A 23,648-nucleotide genomic window follows, 5' to 3' on the forward strand; every position below is an offset into this window, starting at 1 on the left:
TAGTAATAAACTCAACTTTTAAAACTTTCCAATGGAACAGAGTCCAGAGAGGATTAGAGACAGATATGCCCTACTTAGAAATTTCTATTTTCATGTTTTTAGCAAAGTAGAACAAGTCTTCAAAATAACAAACAAAAAGGGGGCTCAAGGGATTAGAAGCTATTGAAGAGAACATTGGGAACACAATTTTGGATCAGTTTAGAGGAACACAGACTGGGTATAAACTAGCAGAAAGTACTAAGGGGCCAAGTGAACAACTAAAAGAAAACAATAGGTTCAGCAGTTTTAAAGCCATAACAGTAAATTAATGAACCATTGTGGAAAGGTCAACATTTCCCTGAGAAGAAGCATTCCTCATAGAAATGCAGTCATTAAAGGTATTATAAAAGCACCAGAATTCATGCCATATTCACCAGAATAAGAATTCTTTATCTATTTTCCTTTTAATGCATCTGGCCGTTTAAGGAGAGACACCACCTATTGTGGGAAGCTTCACCTAGAGTTTTTGCATTTTGGGGACCATCTAGAGGCTACTAGAGATAGCCAACAAGTCTTATTTCAAGTTCACGTTGAGTGATGAGGATCACAAGAAGGCTGCTTGGGTCACTACACTGAAAATTCAGAGGCCTCACAGTGGCTCGGTGGGAGACTCTGTAATCAATTACTACTGCCTGTCATGGCCCTGAGATGGGGGCCATTTATTTGATTTTCTGATCCAGTCCAACACTCTTAATTTACAGTTGAAGAATCTGACATACAGGGAGCTTACACTTAGGACTAAAGAGCTGGAATAACTGACATAAGGGTAGACAGATACTAGGTTATTTTTCTTTGGAGAATGCAGGGATCCACCCTTTCGTTCTACCAGTGCATTTTAAATGCTGATGATTTGGAATTCTACAAGCGAAATAACTAATACTCAGTTACACGTCTATAACAATATAGTCTTAGTTCACTCTACAAAAAAATAATCTTGATGCTTAAATGCATTCTTATGTCTCATCAAGCTTCTAATATATATCTTTCTGGGGAAAACATCATTTCTCACTAAAAACTTAATTTCTATCTCTAATAAATTTAATCCAATAGGTGTACTGTTTCTCCTAGACCCCATTCTTAGGTTTCTTTCTCTCTGTTTAAAGAGTTTATAAATCTAACTGACTTAATTCCATTCAGTGTGATACTAAAAAACTAGTAATGAAGTGTAGCAAAACCATTAATGTACCAACATCCTCTAAAATGCACACCCAAGTCCCTTGAATAATTTCAAGTTACTATAGCCATATTCCCTTGAAGCTTACAGCAAGAAGTATGGCTATCCATTGGCCCAGCGTTTACCTTCCACAACCACACCCAATATAGAATTATTTTTCATAATTTCAAATGAAATATTTAAGGTCACCAAATAGTTATTGCAGTTGTCAAAGCTGGATATCTACCATCTATACCAAAATGAAAACACCCAGTACCAACTGGTATTGTTCTTCACCTAAATTTTCCCATGTCACTTGGGTTTTTTCAGCTTGTGCATTGGTATACTTATTCTAAAACTAACTTGAGGGCAATCACAAAGACAAGAAAGCAAATGTCTCTACAAAAAAGCTCCTGGTGAGAGGAAACACAGAGAAACCATCAGATGGGTTTGATGGATGTGCTTCACATGTGCTTGGATTTTTCCACCATATTTTTCAGGACCATCTATATTGGTATTCATTGGGAAATTAATGGCTTTAACACAGACTACCCTTGAAAAAAATAGCAGGGGATAGGGTAGTTATAGGGAACATTTTATGACTTTTACTGCTTTGTCTCTCCAGCTGCCCATTGAAGAGATAGTTTGGCTCAGGCTTACCTCTCATGGCAGCATGGGACCGTGGGGACCCATGGAAGGTTGTAATGAGGGGCTTCATTAACCAGTTCCATTATTTCAGAAGGCCTAAGGGAATTACATACTTACCAATAATAAGGCTGCTAAAGCTGGAATGTCAAATTACTTTGCTTTGGGGCAAAATCTTATCAATTTCATATGAAAACTCTTACTACCTCATGCTGATAAAAGTCTCAGATTGGCAACTATGTAGATATTTGATTAATAAAGTGTAAAATGAAAACAAATGAATTGTTTTGTTTGGACATTAAAGTATTTCAAAACTGAGTCCCAGACATAGAAGATAATCAGAGAAGACTAATTAACATCAGTGTCTTAATGCCAATCCAGTATCTTTAATAATGATGGTCATGACAACACTAAGTGGCTAAAACTTACATGGCATTTACTAAGTACCAGGCACTGTTCTAAGCATTATACATACACCGATTCATTCAATCATTACAACCACCATATTAGGTAGGTACAAGCCTAAAGTAGGGTTATAAAATAAGAAGTGAGAAAAGTAAGACAGAGGGTAGTCAAATGACATGCCCTCAGTCATACAGATAATTAAGCCACAACAAGAATTTGAACCCAGGCAGTATAGCCTTAGAATCCATACTCTCAAATAATCCTTTTAGGAAACTCTCTGGATAGGGTCTCGTTTTTAATTATAATGAAGATAATGTAGCATAATGGTTTTCTCATCTGTAAGATTAGGAATATTGATAGTTTCCTCAAGAGATGTTGGTAAGATTTAATAAGTTAATTTTTGTCAAATTCTAGGCCAATACTTCGCACAAGGTAAATTCTGTTAGGTGTTGGTCAATATTAATGATAACACTTTTCAAACTTCAAAGAATTTTTTCTCTCCTTAAATGCAAATCAACCTTCTCACCTATGTTCATTCAATATGAGTAACAAATTAACTTTAAAATGATTTTGCTTTTGTCTACCAATATGCAAGGGAATTCAAATGGTTGCCTAAAAACAAACCATCTTTAACTCCTCATACTGGTTAGTGTCAGTGCGAATACACCCTTGAAAGCAGGGAGGGGAAGAGGGGAGGAGGATGGGAGACTGTGCAGAATAGAGGTGCATTGTAACCAGGGACCGAAGTGCTGCCTTGGACGCTTGCTGAGTTTTTCTTCTTTTCTACCTCCTTGTAAACATTCCTGTGAGATGGGTAATTTGCCCCTAATTCTGTGTGCACTGAAACAAACTCTTAAGTTATACCATCTACCACATGATCTACACATTCCTTGAACTAGCATATCATCGCATAATATTGCTCAGTTTTAATAAAACTCCAACCTTTGAAGCTCTGCTGTGGGGGAGAGTTATTTCACAGCAGCTTTGAAGTATACTCCCTTAAATAAAGTAAGAGAAAAAGCCATTGTTTATTTCACTACTATTTAAGAGTTAATGAGAGATTTGCACCTGTACAGCTGTTGTGGACTGAAACTAGCTCATGGAGTGAATGTGTTTTCTGCTTGAGACAGTTGTAAATGTCTTGAGTAAAAACACTGAGGACTGCTAATGGATAGGTTTATTTTAAAGCATGCCATCTGCTATCAATCATAGAGAAGTATAGGAAGCAAGTTTGGCTGGGCTCCCTCCTTGTGAGCCTGATAAAGACAGGGCTCCAGGACTCAGGAACATTGAGTCCTCAAGAGAATAAAACATCAAACCTACTCAGCAGCTCCACTAACAATAATAAAAATGCCTCTGCCTAAAGGTGACATTCTGAATTTACGATTATTTGTGTCTATAAAGTGTATTCTTTGGCTCCTGACTCATTCTGACTGTCTCACTCTGAGAACAATACATTAAGCCTGCCTGGAGTAAATGGAAATACTATCCTTTTATTAAACCAGCAGCCACTACCTGAGACGATCTAACGCCCTGTATGAGATCGCAGGAAGATTTTAGGTTCTATTCTGTTCCTTCTTCATGATTGTTAGGACAAAATTACAAATGAAATCTATGTTAATGCAGTAAATATATATAAATAATGTAGGCAACTTTATGTTTCCTGAAAGACAAAATAAAATGAAAGAAAAGAAGAGAGTGAATTGCAACTAGTTCTATCATTCTTCCATTGTGTGTCTATTACAATGCTGTTGGAAAATTACATTAGAGATATGTTATGGTAAAATTTAGAACCAGTTGTTCAAAATTGTTATGTTCTTTGTGTCGTATGGACCAAGCGTGTTTTTCAAGAGGACAAATGTTATTTCCTCGGAAATCTTCCAGCTGTGGAATCATAACCAATATTGCTTTCAAAAATGGATCCCAAAGTATTCCTTGAAAAATGTTGAGCCTGGCTTATTAAAAGTGCTGCCTGCTGAAAATTCACAGTGAATGAAATGAGTTGTGGTGAAACTGGAACCTTCCACAGCTTATAATGTTAGATTCTGCCTCAAATCTGCAGCTTAACTTAATTCTACTGCTAGCCTGGAGAACAGAGTTGTGAGTATTTAGGGAAAACCCACCTGGCCAGCAAACTCATGAGTCTAATTAAAGTCAATAGAGAAATTAAAAGAGGAAAACACTGGCTCAGTAGTGGTAAGGAGAAATGTATAAGGAAATAGATACTCAGGGCAGGAACTTACATTTTTGTATGATGTATTTTTTAAAAATAATTCTTCCTAAAGATGGAAGAGGAATTGGGATTATTTGACTTACTATATATTATGGGTGATACATTACAGTTCAATGTTATTTTCATGCTGAAGAAAATTAATGTTTCAGATTAAATACTGAAGAAGTAGAAATCCTGATAGAATCAATGAATACATTGGCAGATCTGCTGTTAACACAGTTTTTGTAATAGGAGGAGTATTAGCAAATTAACAGTATATTATTAAAAACATTAGTAAAAATATTAGTAATATATGCAATATTAGTAAAAGGTATTATTCTTGCCCTCCTTGGAGAAAAATATCTAACACTGAATTGAATTGAATTCTATAGCAATATTACAGAGCCAATCTTAAAAGCTAAATTTTTAGAGGTAAAAAAACGCTGTAAGAGTTCAGAAAAGAGGCAGAAAAGCAGAGTGCAGTAGTCAGGAAAAACTGGTTAGGAGACTTTACATCATTTCCTTAAAGATAGAAAGAAGATATAAAATGAATGAAGGAAGCCTATAATTCACACTTAGAAGGATACAAAAGATATTTATCTATTGAAATTTCAGTGTGCTTTCTGAAGCATCATGCGATTAATTGCTGAGTCAAATTACAAAACATACCTAGGGCATAAGGAAGCATCAACAATGCTCTAGTCTTTGTTAGGGCTCAAAAAATTAAATTTCCATAGCAATCAAGTAGTAAATGGAGTAGAATTTGAGTGAGGCAGGCTAGGTCAGAGTTAAAGAGTACAGCCAGCGAAGGGCTCCTGCCTCATCTAAGCAGGCAGCCTCTCTACCCAGTACACTCCAAGTAGTGACTGCAGAGGAAGAGAACCCAGTTGTCACATCCTCCAGTTTATCAAAGGAAGTTGGAAACCTGGCTTTTAATGACTACTGCCCAGTTTTTTAAAAGACTTTATGGTCAAGCTCAACACCTTATTAGTGTGGGACAGGTCCACCAGTACCCTGCTCTGGGCTTTTCAATAGTCCACATCATAGGGAAGCCTCAATTTTTAATACTAGAAATCCTGAAAATAAGTCTACAAATGTTACGAAAAGCTCCTAAATTACATTTGAAGTCCTTCTACTTGGTGGAATCACTTAGTTTTTCATGAGGCCGATTCTGTGAATTATCTTAGAAGAGTCAGTCTGTTTCTGAAAGTGCTGAATACTTAATTATTATTAGGTATGTTTCTTATACCAGATTTCAGATCCCTGACAAGTCCCTCAGTGGAGCACTAATGAAAACAGCACTTGTGGGGACTCAACTGCCAGAATCAGACATTAGTGGCCATATCCAGAAGAGAAATACCTGGAAAATTAGCACAGTGATTTCTTTCTTCAAACCTGAGTCATTTAATCTCTTAAAAAAGCAGTGGTCTATGAATGTGGTAAAAGAATTAAATCGCATTTATAAAGTGGTTTCTAAAAGATTTTAATGTTTTCAATAAAAAGGATGGGCCATTAAAATAGAGTTAATATATATTATTCAGAACTCATTACCTTAAATATTCCCTACTTAGAAATCCCAAATACTCACTGAATTGTAAGAAGACTATAATACCAGGTAGATATTATGTGATATTTCCACAGTTAATATTTGTAACATAAGATCTATAGACTCAGAAAAATAAGAGTTTAAACCAAAATACATCTACCCTTGCACTTCAGGAAATATTATTTTATTATCCTATACAAAGAAAGAGGTATATGAATTATTTAAACAATGTTGCCAATTCTGACTATACATAACTCTATATCATCAGAAAAGTGTTTCTGAAAACATCATGCATTTATTAATTTGGTCAACACATATTTTTGAATTCTTACAAGGTTCTATATTTGGGGCAGAAAAAATACCTTACTAAAAGAACTTTGTGTTACTAGATTGGAAATAATGTATTCTGGTTTATTTTCTCTGTAGTTTTGACTTTGAGGCAATCTCAAATTCAAAATCATCCACGTTAAAAGTCAAATGCATAAACAGCAACAGGTTCAAAGTTAAAAGCTCTCGCTGCATACCAACGCTTATCAGACATTGTCTACACAACATGTTAGACTTCTGTTAATATCGTGACAGCCTTTTTCAATTTAGAATGTCAAACCACTGGCAATATCAAGGAACAGGTGATCATTTGAGAGGTAAATACCAACCAAATAATCCAAACTCTAATCAACATCAATGGCCTATGTGTAAACAAAGGAAGAACAACATTAATAAAATGCAGTATGTTGCATATTGGAAAGAGTTTAGTGTTAGGACTTGTTCTGGCTCTATCACCAAGTGACTGTAACCTTGATTGATAAAAGAGATAATCACCTCTTTGTGTTTATTTCTTTCCTGGGAAAGTTGAGAGAGGAACAAGTTGGTCACTTAGTCCTCTGCCCTATCTAGAATTTCTTTTCTTATTTAACCTATTTCTTTTCTGTGGTGGTTAGATGTATGGAAAAAAAGGATGTTTTCTTAAATATACTTTGATATAGATATGTTCATTATTTATAATATTTACAAACTGAGTAAATATTTTTCTTTTTTATATTTAATAGAAATGTATTTTCCTTCTTACAAAAAGAAGTTTTACCTAAATCTAATATCTGTCTATCCATCCGTCCATTCATTCATCCATTCGTCCTACCTAGAACGTCAAGATACAAAGAAAATCACCTTTACAATTTTGGTATATTTCCTATTTGTCGTTTACTCTATGTAATTATACATACATATTTATACAAGTTGTCATTGAACCATGTTAGTTTCTTACTCTTCACTCTATGTTATGTCAAAACCTTGAGCCTGTTTCTTGAGGTATTCTTTAAAAACACAATTACAAAATCTTTTATTAGATGGATGTATCATAGTTGACTAAATGATGGACTTTTAAGTTGTTTTTACTTTGTATTTTGCAATGAAAATCCTTACTAATAGTGTACACTTATGAGCATTTCCTTAAGATCAATTCCTAAGTACAGATATTTGAGTTTTAAAGCTTTTGACTTGTAGTACTACAATGTCATCCAGAAAGCTGTGTCAATTCACTCTGCCACCAGCATAGAAGACTGTCAATTTTTGGTTAACACAGTGGTGTTTACTGCATCACCATGATAGGTGGCTCAAAGAAGATTTATGCTGCTCTGTAGACAGCACAGGGGATGGAATGCCACCTTAATCTCTAATTTTCCTAATCACAGTGTGTGAGTGTTCTTAAAAGCTTAAAACTGGGCACTGTGCCCACCCCTTATACACACACACACACAGAATATGCATGCACACATGGCCACCATGGTCATACATGTAAGATGAACTTTCTGATGACAGCAAACAGACTTCCACTGACATACACAATCAGAAAAAGGGAGTTTTTGGAGACCACTTGGTTGTAAGCCAGCTGTCAAGAAGCCATGGAGAGTGAGAGTGAGTCCTCAGGGGATCCTGCCTGGTTGAGAAAATAGTTTCTAAGATGATAGAAGTGTTATATGGTGGAGATGGAAGAGATCTGTCCCTTTATCTACTACAGAAAGATAACTGTGGCCAGGAAATGAAGTATTTTCAAAACCTAACAACAACTAAAAGAAAAATTTGCTAATTTTGCCAAGCTAGCACAAGGAACTCGGCCACTAGTCAAGAGGCTCCATGTCCAACTCAGAGCTGGGTTCATTTTAACAAAAATTTCCCTCCTCAGCCACCTAAGTGTCTGTTGAATTAGGCAAGAAGCCAAGCTGAGGCAGAAATAGTCACTCACATGAAATGTCCGTTTCCACTTGGATCTCTGTGGCCCTTTCCTATGTCATGGTGAAAAAATGCTTCCTCTGTTTGAATGTTTTCAGGATGCCTTGGTTTGGGGAGGAAGTCAGATCTCCTGTTCAGAAGGCGTCCATAGGAGGGGAAGCCACAGCTTTGCACACCCAGAACCAGGCTATCCATGCCTTTAAAAAAAAAAGAAAATTATTCCTCACCCACTCCTACCCATGATTTTGATGCTGAAAGAAACCTGTTGTGGTTTAAATGACTCGGTCAGTTCTTTTGGGATTTTCCAAAGCTTCCTATAAAAAGAAATCTGTGGGAAATGAATGATTGCATAATCACTAACATATGCCAACTTCTCTAAACCTGTTATCTTTTTGGTGTTTTGAATTGCATTGTCCCAACTAGTGAATTTCTATCTTCTAATAGTTTAAAGTGGTGGTGTAGTTTGTACAGTCCCTCTTTCTCTTTTTTTAACCTTTGAAGGGTACCTAAAGAAAAAGCAAATGCCACAAAAGGTAAGGCGACATTTATGCAGCAAAATTAGCAGGAGAGGAGGATGAAAGATGAGAAAATAAGGCAATTATCCAGATAAATGGTGGATGGAGGGAAAACTTGATTTCCTCTATTACCTGTATACCTTGAACAATATTATTTTTAGCCTGAATTAGAGTAAATGCATCTGTTTTTCTCCTTTGGTAGTGGAGGCTTGACAAACTAGTAAAATTATTCATCTTTTTTTGTCCATAGTAAACAGAAAATTTGTTCATCTTTGCTTTAAAAAATATTAAAATGCTTGTGTCCAGAAAAACATCTTCTAAATTAAAGAAAAAGTGGAGATGAAGCTTACAGGCTAAGGCATCACATGGAAACGGGCTGGTGAAGGGAATAAAATGGATGCAGTTCACTTTCTGTGAGGATAAAGACCCCAAATGCCTGATCCTCAATTTATTAAATGAGTATATATAAAGAATTCCAGAGGCTGTTCTTCCTGGCAGCTGTGTATGGAGAGTCCACAGGTTTACACATACTGGCAGTAGTAAAGATCCTATAAGAAAAGTGAAGCTAAAAGCAAACCCATTCTTTTTTTCAAACTCCTTTGACTATTACTGTCCTTTGTGAACATTTGAAGAGGTACTGATGGTTGACCAGAAGGGGCTTGTGTTAGTACCATAGCAGACATTCAGTTAGAATGGGGACCCGTGGTTCTCGTCCCCTCCTATACATGGGAATCACCTGACAAACTTTAAAACTACCTATGCCTGAGTTCTATTCCACACTAAGTGAGTACATTTAAAAAATGTATCCACAATCCACTTGCATGCTTTTATGGCATCTAGGGCTTCTCTGTCTTAACCCATACCCTACTCAATTAACCATTTTTCAAATGTACTATCTTTACAACTAAATTAGACTATGAAATATTTTACATCTACTATATTCACAATACCTAAAATGCTATCTGAATTATACAAAGTGTTCAATGCATATTTCAAATAATAGTAATTGAATGATTTCATACTAATAAATAAATGATCATAAGGTAACTTTTTAACAGTTAATTATTATTTTATAAGTGATGTATACATTATGAAAGGAAAGTTTTAGCATAGGACATTATTGTTCAGAGATAACTTTACAAAAATGCTAAATCTTGACCTGGGCATTAAAGGCAGTAGGAAATACAGCTTCTGCAGAAAAACTGAATGAGCAGACATTGAAGTGATCAGTGCTAAGCATTTTGCAGGATAAAAGAACTAAAATTCCACTGTCCTCTGCACTCATGCCAGAGTATCTGAATCTGTGAGAAAATTCACCAATTTTAAAGGGATTCTAGAAAATACTGAAAACTGTGTGTATGAAAACCTAATTTGTGATCACAAATTAAACAACAGAACAGCGAGGAGCTAGTAAATACTTACAGGTAATAAGTAACATTTCAATTACTTAACTTCATTTTATGGGAATGTTTCTAGTTTGGGAGATTAGGGAAAAGCAAAAGAATGACATATCTTTATCAACATCAAAAATTATACATCATATCTTTATTGATAAGATGGAGATCATGGGCTAAATCATAGTACAATTAAGGGGAGTTGTATCTTGAAGGTTTCACATTTTATTTGCAGAATAATAATACTGTGTGGTCAAAATTGCCCTTGAAATTGTTTTTAATGTGTCTCAGTAAGAACAACCCAGCCAATTCACCCTCCAGCTATGGAACTAATCATTTTTTCTATGATAGAGCATTATATGAAGTAGTTGGCTCATGTTTACAAAGCATATTGTATATCCCCCCAAAATCTTTAAAAAGTAGAATCACACTCACTCTGACAAAATGATCAAACTAAGAACTTCATAAAAACTAGGAATCTGATAAGAACTGAAACCACAAGGCAAACTTCAATTCAGCAGAATGAAGAAGGAAGAGCCTCCATTATGTTCTGTGCTCCCTTTCTCTCTGCCTCGCAATTCTCTGCTCCTATTTGTTTCATGTAGAGAATAAAATGCAATTAACATAAGCTAAATTCATCTCTGATGAAATGCAACTACAGTCATTTGATCATTATCAAGCTAAGAAGCATATTTAATATGGTATGACATAGGCTTCTGCTCTTTTATTTCTGCTCAAAATTTTTGTGAATGGCTTCGATTACACGATGCAGACTAAGTGTATTTTTTTTTTTTTACTGATAATTTAAAGCTTGGAGGACAGCTAATATTTTGGAATACAGAATCATTATACAAACAGACCCCAACAGTCTGAAATTGCAAAGGAATATATCATTTAACAAAGAAAAATAAAAACTTGTGGATTTTGGTTCCAACTATTAGTAAATTTAGTGTAAAAAAGTGCCTAAATTTGTATGAAAAAGACCACCTGTTGAATGTGAACCAGAAATCAAGAGCTACAGTGGTGAGAATTCTGTGTTAGAGTATTAATAATCTATAAACTAATCCAAGACAACTACATAGTAGAAAAGCATTTTAAGATTTTATTTTTAATGATACATTTAGAAATTAGTGATGAGGTGGTAATAAAAGGCAGAGATTACAAAACAAATATCAATTCCCATGTTCTAATTTCAAATACACATAGATCTCCTAAAGTCTCCAAATACTTTTAACAAAATACATTTTATCGGTGATTGCCTCAGTGGCATTGAGGTAAATGAGTGAGTCTAAGGACAACTTGGAGGTCCTTAAAAGGAGTTTAAGAGCAGAAATTTTTATAGTTCTTTCATATGATTTAGATGAAACAAAACAAAGAACATTTTATTGTGAAGAAATGATATGGTTCATCTGCAACAATCATAGATTCACCTTATAATGGTAGAACTGGAAAGGACTGTAGCAACATCTGGTCTGAATTCCCTTTCAATGAAATACTCCTCTGATAATGTATGGATTCCCAGAAAGAAAAAAATCGTACTAATTTACAGATACAAGTATCAGTAAGGTGTTGGAATCTCTTTTAAAACATGCTTTCTAAGTACTCATTTAATCTCCTACGTACTTACTTAACTGGTCACCTAACCGCTGTTTAAATGTGAATTTGAGAGGCAGACTCAACTGTTGGAAAATTCTAGTGATTCAAATTGACATTTTTCAGCCTCAACTTCTCAAACTCCAGACTTCAAGTGCCAACTAATCATCCCCACTTACATATGCAAGACTGAATTCTAATTTTTACTCTTTCCTACTTGTTCCTCTTCCATGGTTTTCTTCTCAATTTATATCGTTATCCATTCTGCCCTCTTAGTTTTAAATGGAGTGTTTAGTCCATATAAAGTAACTGCTGATATTTGGGTTTATATCTGCCATTATATTATTTGCTTTCCATTTGATCCACTTGTTTTACACTTTTTTTCTTGATTTTTCCTTTGTTAAGCAAATATTTGTAATTATTCTATATTCTCATATATTAGTTTGGTAGCTATACATTTTCTAGCTTTCCCTTTGGTGGATACCATATAAATTATAACATGCATCCTTGCTTTATTACTGTCTACTACAGATCGTCTTGTCTTCATATATGGTGATTCCATTTTAACAGCTACACGGGGCCCAAACCTTGGATTCTTTCCTTCTCCCACAGATACAATATATCAGGAAAACCCTTGATTCAACTTCAAAATATATTCAAAATTCAACCATTTCTAACCACCTCCACAACTTGCCCTCTAATGTAAACCAAAACGTAGCCTATTCAAACAGCCTCCTCACCGGTCTTTCTTCCCTCTTGCTCCCCGGAATCCATGTTCTACTTCTTGTCAGAGGGATCTTTTAAAACGTAAGCCAGATGATACCAGTACTATGATCAAAACGCTATGAAGGCTGGCCATCTCATTTAAAATAAACTCCTGAATCCTTACATTATTCTTCAAGGTCCAGCATAACCTGACCCCAATCTCCTCTGAAGCCTCACCTCCTATAACTTTGTCACTCAATCCTCTCCAGCCTCACTGGTCCCCTTGTTTATTCTTCATATACATACCACACAGCACCTGTTTCAGAGCTTTGAATGTCTACCACCCTGGCCTGAAATCATCTTCCCACAGTTACCCACTTGATACAGTGAGTGTTCTCTCTCACTTCACTCAGGCTTCTGTTTAAATGTCACCTCTTCAAAAAGAGATTCCTGAAACACCTTTTCTAATTCAAGGTTCATTCCTATTTATCCTCTTCTCTACTTTGTTTTTATTAATAAAAAAATTTGATGTTTTAACCATTTGTCTTTTTGTCATCTTTTTATTTCCCTTTTAAATGCAAACATCATGAAGATAGTTTATTTGGTTCCCTCTTCACTATCTAAGAAAGGCTTAAATAGATCTTGACAGAATGCAAAGGATATTTATGGAATGAAAGAATGAATTAATAAATGATTTCTAATCACTAGAAAGTCACATCCCTCACACATATTCTCATTACCTTGTTCACATTCTCTTTCACAGTTTTTCAAAAGAACTCCACAGAGGCAGACCTCAGAGATATTGCAGATTTGGTTGTACACTGTCACAGTAAAGCAAATATAGGAAAAAATTTAGCCAAATGAATTATTTTGTTTCCCATTTCATGTGAAAGTTGTATTTACACTATACTCTAGCCTATTGTGCAATACAATTGTGTGTAAAAAAGCATTGCACATACCTTAATGAAAAGATACTTGATTGCTAAAATATGCTGACCATTACATGCACTTTCAGCAAATCCTACTATTTTTGCTGGTGGAAGGTCTTGCTTCTATGTGGATGGCTGCTGCTTGAATAGGATGGTGGTTGCTGAAAGTTGGGGTGGCTGTGACAATTTCTTAAAACAAGAAAAAATGAAATTTGCTGTTATCAATTGACTCTTCCTTCCATGAACAATTTCTCTGTAGCATGTGATGTCATTTGATAGCATTATACCCACAGGAGAATTTCCTTCAAAATTGGAGTCAATCCTCTCAAACCCTGCCACTACTCTATCAACTAAGTTTATGTAATATTCCGTATCTTTTGCCATCATTTCAACAATTGTCACAGCATCTCAAGAAAATATGTTCTTTGCTCATTCATAAGAAGCAACCCATTATCCATTAAAAGTATCATGAGATTGCAACAGTGTAGTCATATCTCTAGATGCACTTCTAATTCTAGTTGTCTTGCAAATTTCACCCCATCTACATTACTTCTACTTAAGCCTTGAACAAATCAGTTATCCATGAGTATTGGAATCAACTTCTTCCAAACTCCCCTGAATGTAAATACTTTGACTTCTTCCTATGAATCATGTTTATTCTTAGAATGTGGCTTTTAGAATGATGAATCCTTTACAGATTTTCAATTTCCTTTGCCCATATCCATCGGAGTAATTACTGTCAATGGCAGCTATAGCCTTATAACATATTTTCTTCTTAAAGAATAAGACTTAAGGGTCAAAATTACTCCTTAATTCATGGGCTGCAGAACTGATGCTGTGTGAGCAAGCATGAAAACAACACTCATGTTATAGTGCATCTCCACTGGAACTTTTGAGTGACCAAGTGGTAAATAAGCAATAATATTTTGAAAGGAATCACTTTTTCTGAGCAGTGGGTCTCAGAAAGGGCTTAAAATATTCAGTAGGCCATGTTGTAAACACATATGCTGTCATCCAGGCCTTGTTGCTTTATTTATAAAGCATAGGCAGAGAAGATCTAACATGCATCTTAATGGCCCTAGGAATTTCAGAATGGTAAATGAACATTGGCTTCGGCTTAAAGTCACTAGCTGCATTTGTCTGTAACAATTCGTCAGCCTATCCTTTAAACTCTGAAGCCAGGTTTTGACTTCTCCTCTCTAGCTACAAAAGCCCTAAATGGCATTTTCTTCCAACAGAAGGCTGTTTCAGCTACATTGGAAATCGGTTGTTTAGTGTGGCCACCTTCACTGATTAATTTAGCCAGATCTTGCTAGATCACTTGCTGCTTCACCTTGTACTTTAATGTTATGGAGATGGCTTTGTTCCTTAACCTTCATGAACCAACTTCTGCTGGCTTCCAACTTTTCTTCTCCAGCATCCTCACCTCTCTCAGACTTCAAAGAATTGAAAAGAGTTAAGGCCTTGCTCTGGATTAGGTTTTGGATTAAGGGAATGTTGTGGCTGGTTTGATCTTCTATCCAGACCACTCAAACTTTCTCCGTATCAGCAATAAAGCTGCTTGGCTTTCTTATCATTTGTGTGTTCACTGGAGTAGCATTTTTAATTTTCTTCAAGAATTTTTCCCCTGCATTCTCAACTTGGCTGCTTGATGCAAGAAACTTTGTTTTCAGACTGTCTTGGCTCTTGACATGCCTTCCACGCTAAGTGTAATCATTTCAGATTTTCATTTAAAGTGAGAGACTAGGGACTCTTCCTTTCACTTGAACATTTAGAGGCCATTGTACAGTTACTAGTTGTCCTAATTTCAATATTGTGTGTCTCAGGGAATAGGAAGGTCCAAGGAATGGGTGACAGATGGGGAAAGAGTCAGTGGAATGATCAGAACACACACATCTTTTTATGGGCACAGTTGATGACATCCCAAAATAATTAAAACAGTAACATTAAAAATAACTTATCACATAGATAGTAACCACAGTAGAGGGGGTGAGGATTTAATAATATGGGTAACTGCTGAACTGTGCATTTGAAACCAATATAAGATTGTAGATCATCAACACTTCAATAAAAAATATATATATATGCCAGTTTAAGGAATAACAAAAAATAACTGATCACAGATCATTGCAACAAATAATAGTGAAAAAGTTTGGAGTATTTTGAAAATCACCCAAATGTGATACAGAGACCTGAAGTAAGAAAATGGTGTTGGAAAAACAGTGTTTACAAACTTGCTCAATGCAGGGTTACCATACACCTTCAATTTGTAAAAACCACAGTATTGTTGAAGTACAATAAAGAGAAGTGTTATAAAACAAGGTATGCCTGTACACTGGATTATCCACATCTGTGTCTTGCCCAGAACTCACCTTCCAGGACATTGTGATGTATACCATCCACACAGCTCTATGTTCCCTCCACACAGACCTCAGGCCAACCAAGGACATCCTCTCTTACTCACCCCAGCTGAAATGCCGTCTCTGCTTTCTTTCATTATTGGTCCAGCCACCCAAGAGATGTTTGCTGTGGGATCTTGTTGGATTACTTACCCACTCAGAATTGCTAACTGTCCAACCTATTTTTAAACAAAATCAACACATAGTCAAAACTGTTGTAACTAAGGTCAGAATACAGCTGAAATTAAAGAGGTGCACTATATTAATTTCCCAAAGTAGTCATATTTCTCTCTCTTCTGGTACCTCCTTCTCTCTCTCTCTCTTTCTTTACCAAATAGAACAGCTGTCCAAATGTCCAAATAGGAATAAAATGCAAGCCAAAGATACAAATCACATAAGTCTCTTTAAATTTTCTAGTAGCCACACTGAAAATTTTAAATTTAAAAACAAACAGAAATTGTGGTAATAAGCTTTATTTAACCATATACATAGGTGTGTGTGTGTGTGTGTGTGTATGAACATTATGAGTCCAACATGTAATAAATACGATGGTACAAGTTCTTGTGTGAGCTCTGCTGGGATTGTAACAGTTGCTCCATGTCATCAGTCTTTAAGGGTATTAAAGCAGTGGGCATTTCCACATACGATATTTAAAACCTGCACTTCTCAGAGGGGTGGGGGGCAGTAAGGGAATGACGGATGGGACTTAGAAACATCTCAAAGACCTTTTGAAATGTTCATGTAGACAGAAGAAACATGTGAGAGTCGAGAAAGATACCCCGGACAATTAAATGTCACCCCACTTCTTCTACCAATTTGAGAACCAGAGTGAAAAAGAGAAGTCTTCCAATGGAAATGGATAATTAATAAAGACTCTTCACTTCCAACACTCGAAGATTAGCTGTAGAAGCTTGGCATGCTCCCAGCTCCCTCCTAAATCATCCCACATCACGTAACACTCATTTTTCCAAGGAGAGGTGACACACTACATGCTTAAAGTCCATTTTAGCTAAACACGTCCCTTTTGACCTAATGTGCACACCATCTCTAGATGCATGATCAGAGGCTGCTCTCTGCAAAACAAATCACTGCTACCCTTCCCTCAGCGCCCTCTCACTCTGCTGGCCTTCCTCTAGGCAGGCGTTTTCATAGGATAACACCTGGTCTCCCGTCCTTTTAACTTAGACTTTTAACCTCTTTGGGTTGAAGTGGATGAGGTGGCCTATTAGAACAAAAAGCTATTGAGAAAGCCAAAATTAAATATCAAAGAGCATTCAGGCCAGTGTGGGACGATTCTGGTTTGCGTTTGCTTTCCCACGCCATTTTGTATCCCACAGCAGGGGCTGTCATGTGTGGGGAGGTGCGTATTCCCGTCAGCTGACCAGTGTTCTGTGAATTCACGTCCTGGCATCTGAATTCTGCTCTGTGGCTTTATCTAAGACTTACACTGTAACAATAATCAAGAAATTTCAGAATTGTTCCGTAAAAGACAAATTTTATGTAAATAAATATTTTCGAAATGCTTTGGAAAAAAATAATTCTTAAATCACCAAAGGGCTTTGTTTTTCATTGTCAGATGGTTTCTTTCTTATTTTCAGATGACAAACACAATGAAAGAAACTCAATGTTCCTGCAAGTTTTCTTTTTCTTTTTTAAATATGCAAATTTCTTGATTTGAGATTAAGAGTTTAGAGGCACACAACAGCCTGAGTAGCTTTAAATGCCTTAATTATTTCAAATGGAAATTTAAAATTCAGACACCTAGCATTACTTAAATGTACCCAGGTTTTTGTGGTTTAATAATAACATCTGTTTTGGTTTTTCAACCACAAAAGTGCGTTTAATCTGTTCTTCCTTTAGTTGAACTTTTCACATCTGCTTCGGCTTGGTTCCCATAAGCTAAAGACCAGATCTTTCCCAAAAGTAGGAAGTCTACCTGTACGCTGTGGTTCCAGCTCATGAGATCTGTTTTTAATACCAGCTGAATATTTCAAAAGAATAACAAAAATAAACTCCTTACCCATAATGCACTTCCTATGCTTTTTGGCTTACATATCATCATGTGGTCATTTCATGAATGCAGTTAGGCAGAAATTTTAAATTAAAACAGTGGATTGTCAGATCAGATACCCAGGTAGTTCCCTCACTCCCCAACTTTTTTTTAATGATGGAGAACAAGTGTATGTTTTAAGTTAATTATTTGTGAGAAAGTTACACCAAGGATGCACAGTGTTTTAAAAACCCCGGTGGTTTGTTTTGGACACATATCTAATGTTTATCTGAAGCCCATGGGTCCCAAAAAGTAGGCCGGAAAACGTTGCAAGGACATTACTTCACAGATTTTCCACAAGTGTTTGTTGTCGCTGGACTTCGGCTCTACTTCTACCCCGTTTATAACCATCCCTGAGAGAGACCCCTACACTCGGAGCCTCTGAAACCGAATCTTTGCGAGCATCTATGAAAAATAACCAAGGTGCTGAGAAGCAAAATTTGTTCTTTACTTACGAATTTGGATGAGAAAGTTATTGAGTAACTGGGCGCCTGGGTTAGTTATGTATGAATTGTTTTTCTCAAGTGGTAGGATTAACTCTCTTTATCAGCATTGACATGAAATTGAACAAAGCTGAACATTCAGTTCTTATTTGGACAAGATTTAATTGATATCAAGTTAGTCTAATTATTTTATTTTAGAAATTTATTTTGAATATGTGAGATGCACATAATTATATATTTTTCCTGACATATGATTATGTAATTATATTTGGTGCTGTTTCCAGGACAGAGTAACACAGCGCACTGCAATTAGTAGGTGTTCCACCCATGCTTGGTGAATGAGGCCTAATGAGGCAATATAATGGGGAGAGCTTGGTACAGTACCTTTGTCTGCAAACAAGATGATTCTGTGATTTGAATAATTTCCTAATGTCTAATGTAAATAGGGGTTGTCAATGGGGATGGTTAAGTTAATTCAAAATATATTTGTTAGTCGCATGATATGCACAAGTCATTACAATAGCCACAATGAGAAAGATGAGGACGAGTTGGAGATTTACAAGGTTAAAGTATAAGACAAGCATGTAAACTATTAAAAAAACTTTAAGAATAACAAAGCACTGCTGGCATTTGAAACAGGCCTTGACAGAAAAGTAATCAAAATTTTGCGAGTTCTGAATAGAAGATGGGCAGGAAATGACAAGCAAGAAAGGAAGTGATCTGGTAATACAGCAAAAGATTTCAGGTCTAAAGAACAGTATTGGGAAAAATAAGGAATGACAAACAGTATAGTTTGACTGCAGGACAAGATTATAGAGAGGATTAGACTAGGATAAAGATAGAAAAGTTGCTTGGCGGCATTTAAAATGAATGCCAAAGAACATGCACATAATTCAGTAGGAAATGAGGACCTTGGTCTTCAAATCAGGAGTTTTGTTAATGTAGTATTCAAGTCATTGCCACAAAATCTCAATAATTTGCCAGCATAGACAGAGCTAAAGAATTAACATTCTTTTCCAAACCTGGTTAAATATATTTGGTATAGTTCTTAAGTTCATTTTTTGTTTAAAAGAGAATTCATGAGAGACAGAGAATGAGTGTATATGAGGAGACAGGGAGAGAGATCTGTCAAATTTCCTGATCTTTGTATTAGTTACTGGACTTGGAGATATATCAAAGAAGCTTCTTTAAAGGTTCCTGAAACAAAAATACACATTCCCTTGCAGCGAGAAGGAAATTCTAAAAAGTATAGGTGGAAAAACAAATGCTCAGAAATTTTTGCACCCCAAAACTCAAAATTAAGTGCTTATCATGAACTATTAGAGTACAGGCAATGTAAGAAGTAAACTCCACATATAAACCTTTGGTCAAATGACAGTAAACAAGCTATTTTCAAAAAGACAAGAAGCAAAAAGAATTTGGTTTTATCACTTTGTTGAGAAAGTCAAAAAACAATATAAATCTTAATGGAGAAGAGCTCCACAATGAAATACCCCTCTGGGTTAAATTAGGAGTGTAGCCATGTTGAGAAATGTAGAATTTTGCTTCATGTTTTCCCATCATGATGCATTATATTGATGATTTCATGTATATTTATATACACACATATGTATAAATATATAAGGATATGGGTCTACCCTCACTAATTCACCCATTTATTTACCTTTTACTGGATATGACTGTGTTCATTGAGTCTAGCATATAATGGTAAAAAAGATTTAGTATGTCTCAAATGTCTCAAGCCAAACTACTATTCTTATTCCCATTCTCTCCACTCCTGATATGGCCCACATCCAGTATTCTCCCCCATCTTTCTAATGGCGTAATACAAAGCACCGTGCATGATCCTACCCTCTCTTTCTTCCCCATATCCAACCCATCATAATGTTTTACCACTTAACTCATGAAGTATTTTTCAATACCAATTCTATCACCAATTCTACCACTCCAGTCCAAGCCACGATCATGCTGTTATGTAGACTACTGCAATAGTATGGTACCTGCTCTACATGCCCTTCTTCAATACATTCTCCATGCAGCAGGTGGATTAATATGACTCCTTTATACCCAGTCTCTATTCCTTTCCATTGCACTCAGGATTTTACTCACTGTTGTACCTCTAACACTGAGCTATGAGTGGGATTGAATTCAGTTTAATCAAAGATGTGGTCACTACTCAAAAGGGCAGAAAGACTGATAAACAAGGGGATAGATGAGGTCATTGGAAACACAGAAAGGATAGTAATTTTTTTCTTCCTCCCAGAGTTAACTTAGTTTCATATTAAAAATAAAGCATTATTTTCCACAAGGCAACATTATATTTGCTTCTTTATAGGGTTCCCATGATTACTCATTGGCTTGGCTTGGCAAGATTAGAACAATCTTGAGCTGGTGTACTTGATTCAGAATATGAGAAACCAAATTCTTTAGAAGTCAAAAGCAAGTTTTGAAAACTCGATTCATTAAAAAAAAAAAAAAGAATTTCCCAAATATTTATACAGCCTTCCTTAAAGTCTCTCACTATTTCATTGGTCACAGTACTTCCAGCGGAACCGTGTTTTTATGGCAGATTTGGGGTAGAGCCACTATGAAGGAGGCTATGTAGAGTCGATTCTTATATTTCAGAATTCCATAGTATGTTTTCCCTTCTCATAAAGGATTAAAACACACCATGATAGAACAATTTGTAAGAATTATAATGCCTTTAACAACTAAGAAAAATGGATTGAAAAGCACTTTGTGTCTTCTAAAAAAATCCCCTATTCCTCAAAAGCATGATTTTAGCATCTTATTAGTGGCATTTGATCTGACTGACATATTGACCAGTAATTGGAATAGAAGATGGATCATTTCCACTTAGATCACAAAGGGAACATAAATATGGGACTGTAAATTCAAGAGGGACAACTTCCAAAGAATTTCTGTAGAATAACCCCTCTTACTCTAAAACAGCTTTTAAAGTTGTTTTAGATTCTTCCTCAGATTCTTAAATAAATCAGTGTCCAAACCTGTAACCAGTAGTAACCTATCATTTTTGTTTGGATTTGCAAATAGACCAAAGTAGAATTGGTCTTAAAGTGAAAGTGACTTAAAATACCCACCCTCTATTATATCAACAGGAAATGTTATATCAGTAGCTAAAACATTGGTGATGTTTTGTTGCTGTTTGGTTTGCATTTTTGCTTTTCCAACTGGTTTTTGGTACCATATTACCATTGATTAATGGCTCCTTGAGTTTGAGGTGATACAGTTATCACATCTTTTTTTAAATTTCCTTAGATAAAAAGCCAAATAAGTCTAACACAATAGAAAATTTCACCATTACGGAAACAATGAGCTATGCATTAGCCAAGAACCTACATATTATACTCAAATATTTCCCTTCAACTATACTATTAAAGTCTTTCAGTATTGGATCACTACCAATATTAATTTCTGACATGTTATTTGGTATTGTTTTTATTGTTTAAAAAACAAGGGAGGAATTAATTGCAGGTATGTACAGGAAAATTTTTATGCATAAATGCATTTTGAAAGGTTTTTTTTTTGTTTTAATTCCTATTCCATCCAAGAAAAATCACAGTTCAGATCATGCATGCCATCAAAATTCTATGAAGGATTCAGTTTGGTTTTCTTCTGGAAATGGAACCACACAAAAAAGTAACTTCTTTATGGCACTTATGGATTTATCACCTAAACATATAAGTTCATGCATTTCCAGTGTATTGATCTTTATTTTGCAAATGTTTCAGCAGCATTTACTATCACTGAAGTAGCGGCAACATGTTCTACTTAAGATCAAACAATCTCCCGAAATCTGGCAAGATTTAACAGAAATTTAAAACAATACTTTCCAGGGAAAACGCTAACCATCTGCAACTGTTATTATTAACACTATTCTTTTCTCTTTTTTCTTTCTATATTATTTATACTTCCTGTTGCTCTCAAAGCTTTCTATCCATCATTAACAATTAATTGTAAACAAATGGCTGAAGAGGATGTTTGTATTTATGATCTCTTCTCTACATCAAACAAACACAGTATCTTGTTTTAGTCACAATAATTTCTTGTCCATGCACAGGTCTACCTAAGCTCTGCTAAGAAAATCCAGGGTAGAACACAGAAATTGTTGCTGTAAGAAAGGGGGGATATCATCTTAAATAACACTCTTAGTGTACTTACAGGAATTAGATGGATTTTTTCTAAAAAGTAAATAGTTAAATATGTTAAGAAGAGCTATTTTAAGTTAATAGTTTAAGTTGGTGTTAAAGTAGGAAACACACAGTTCGATATATTTGCACATAAAAAGAAATTGAAAACATGAGAACATACCCCACTGTTTTATGTTACTTTGTCCTAAGCACAAACGCCCAGATACATTGGAGGAAACTGTTCTTAAACCAAATTATGTCCCTGTTTCTTAACTCTTGTCATAACCATTAAGATACGTCATCCAATGCCACCCACTTGTATCTCTGCCAGAGTGAGTGCACAGCGACTTGCTCAATTCTGGAGTAGAGTGGCCTCTTTGATGTTGTTCAGCCTCCATTTCCTTTCCGCTCACTTTTATCTCTGTCCTGGCACTCATTCCTGCAGCATCCTCCTCTCCAGATGGTCTCCATCTCCCCTTCAAAAGTGCCCAAAGTATTCCAGCTTCTTCCTCTTGATCTTTCCCCATCAACAGCCACATTATCCTTTAGGATTTTAATACCAACCTATTCCCTGTTTTATTCTTTATTCACAGATAGTTTTTATGGGGAGAAAAAGGTCACAAGAAAAGTTAACAAAATCCTCAGCAAATAGTGTTACATTTGTCTTGACAATGGGTTTCAGCCCTGGGCATGTACACTATGGATTCAATGAGACTGAAAAATGACAGTGGAATGTTCTTGCAGTGAAAGGGTTTATACCCCACTTTATTCCCACAGTGTTAGGTCAATCACTAGAATCCCGTTCACTCAGAGCGAGTCTGCGTGCAGCAAGCTGGTTTCTGCCTCTGGGCCTCTCTCCCCCCAAGGCCATCTCAGTCTCTGTCCTCGGCGCTGCCACCACTCCAGCCTCTGCTCTCCTGCAGCCTGGCAGCCATGCCACCATGTCACCCAGAGTACTGGGAAGAGCTTTTCATACAGAGTCAATAAAAACATATTGCCCACATGTGTGTAGTGAGCTAGCCGACCAGGGCCAGGTGAGAATCCTGGCTATAGGAACCTTCACTTTATCCACTACATTATTAATCATGCTTCTCAACTATTTTCTGGGATGCTTGTTTGGTACATTATTTACCCAATGTGATGTTAAGTGACTATGATTTATCAGGGGCAGTGTTAGGCACTGGATTCAGATATAAATAAAACATGGTTAATGAGAGAAAATAAAGTCTGGACAAGGTAT

The 23,648-nt window shown here is 35.9% G+C and overlaps 1 protein-coding gene across 1 annotated transcript; it reads right to left on the reverse strand.

The window, feature by feature from the left end:
* Window positions 1-7,783: 7,783 nt before the first annotated feature.
* LOC130684464 (uncharacterized) lies at window positions 7,784-22,947 on the reverse strand. Its single transcript, XM_057505360.1, has 4 exons — window positions 22,725-22,947; window positions 15,830-15,943; window positions 13,177-13,257; window positions 7,784-8,426 (listed from the first exon to the last, which is right to left on the reverse strand). The coding sequence occupies exons 1-4, from the start codon at window positions 22,945-22,947 to the stop codon at window positions 8,239-8,241; spliced, it is 606 nt and encodes a 201-aa protein (XP_057361343.1). The 3' UTR covers window positions 7,784-8,238.
* Window positions 22,948-23,648: the final 701 nt, after the last annotated feature.

Source organism: Manis pentadactyla, chromosome 8 (genome assembly GCF_030020395.1).
Source record: "Manis pentadactyla isolate mManPen7 chromosome 8, mManPen7.hap1, whole genome shotgun sequence".
In the NCBI taxonomy this organism is placed as follows: Eukaryota; Metazoa; Chordata; class Mammalia; order Pholidota; family Manidae; genus Manis; species Manis pentadactyla.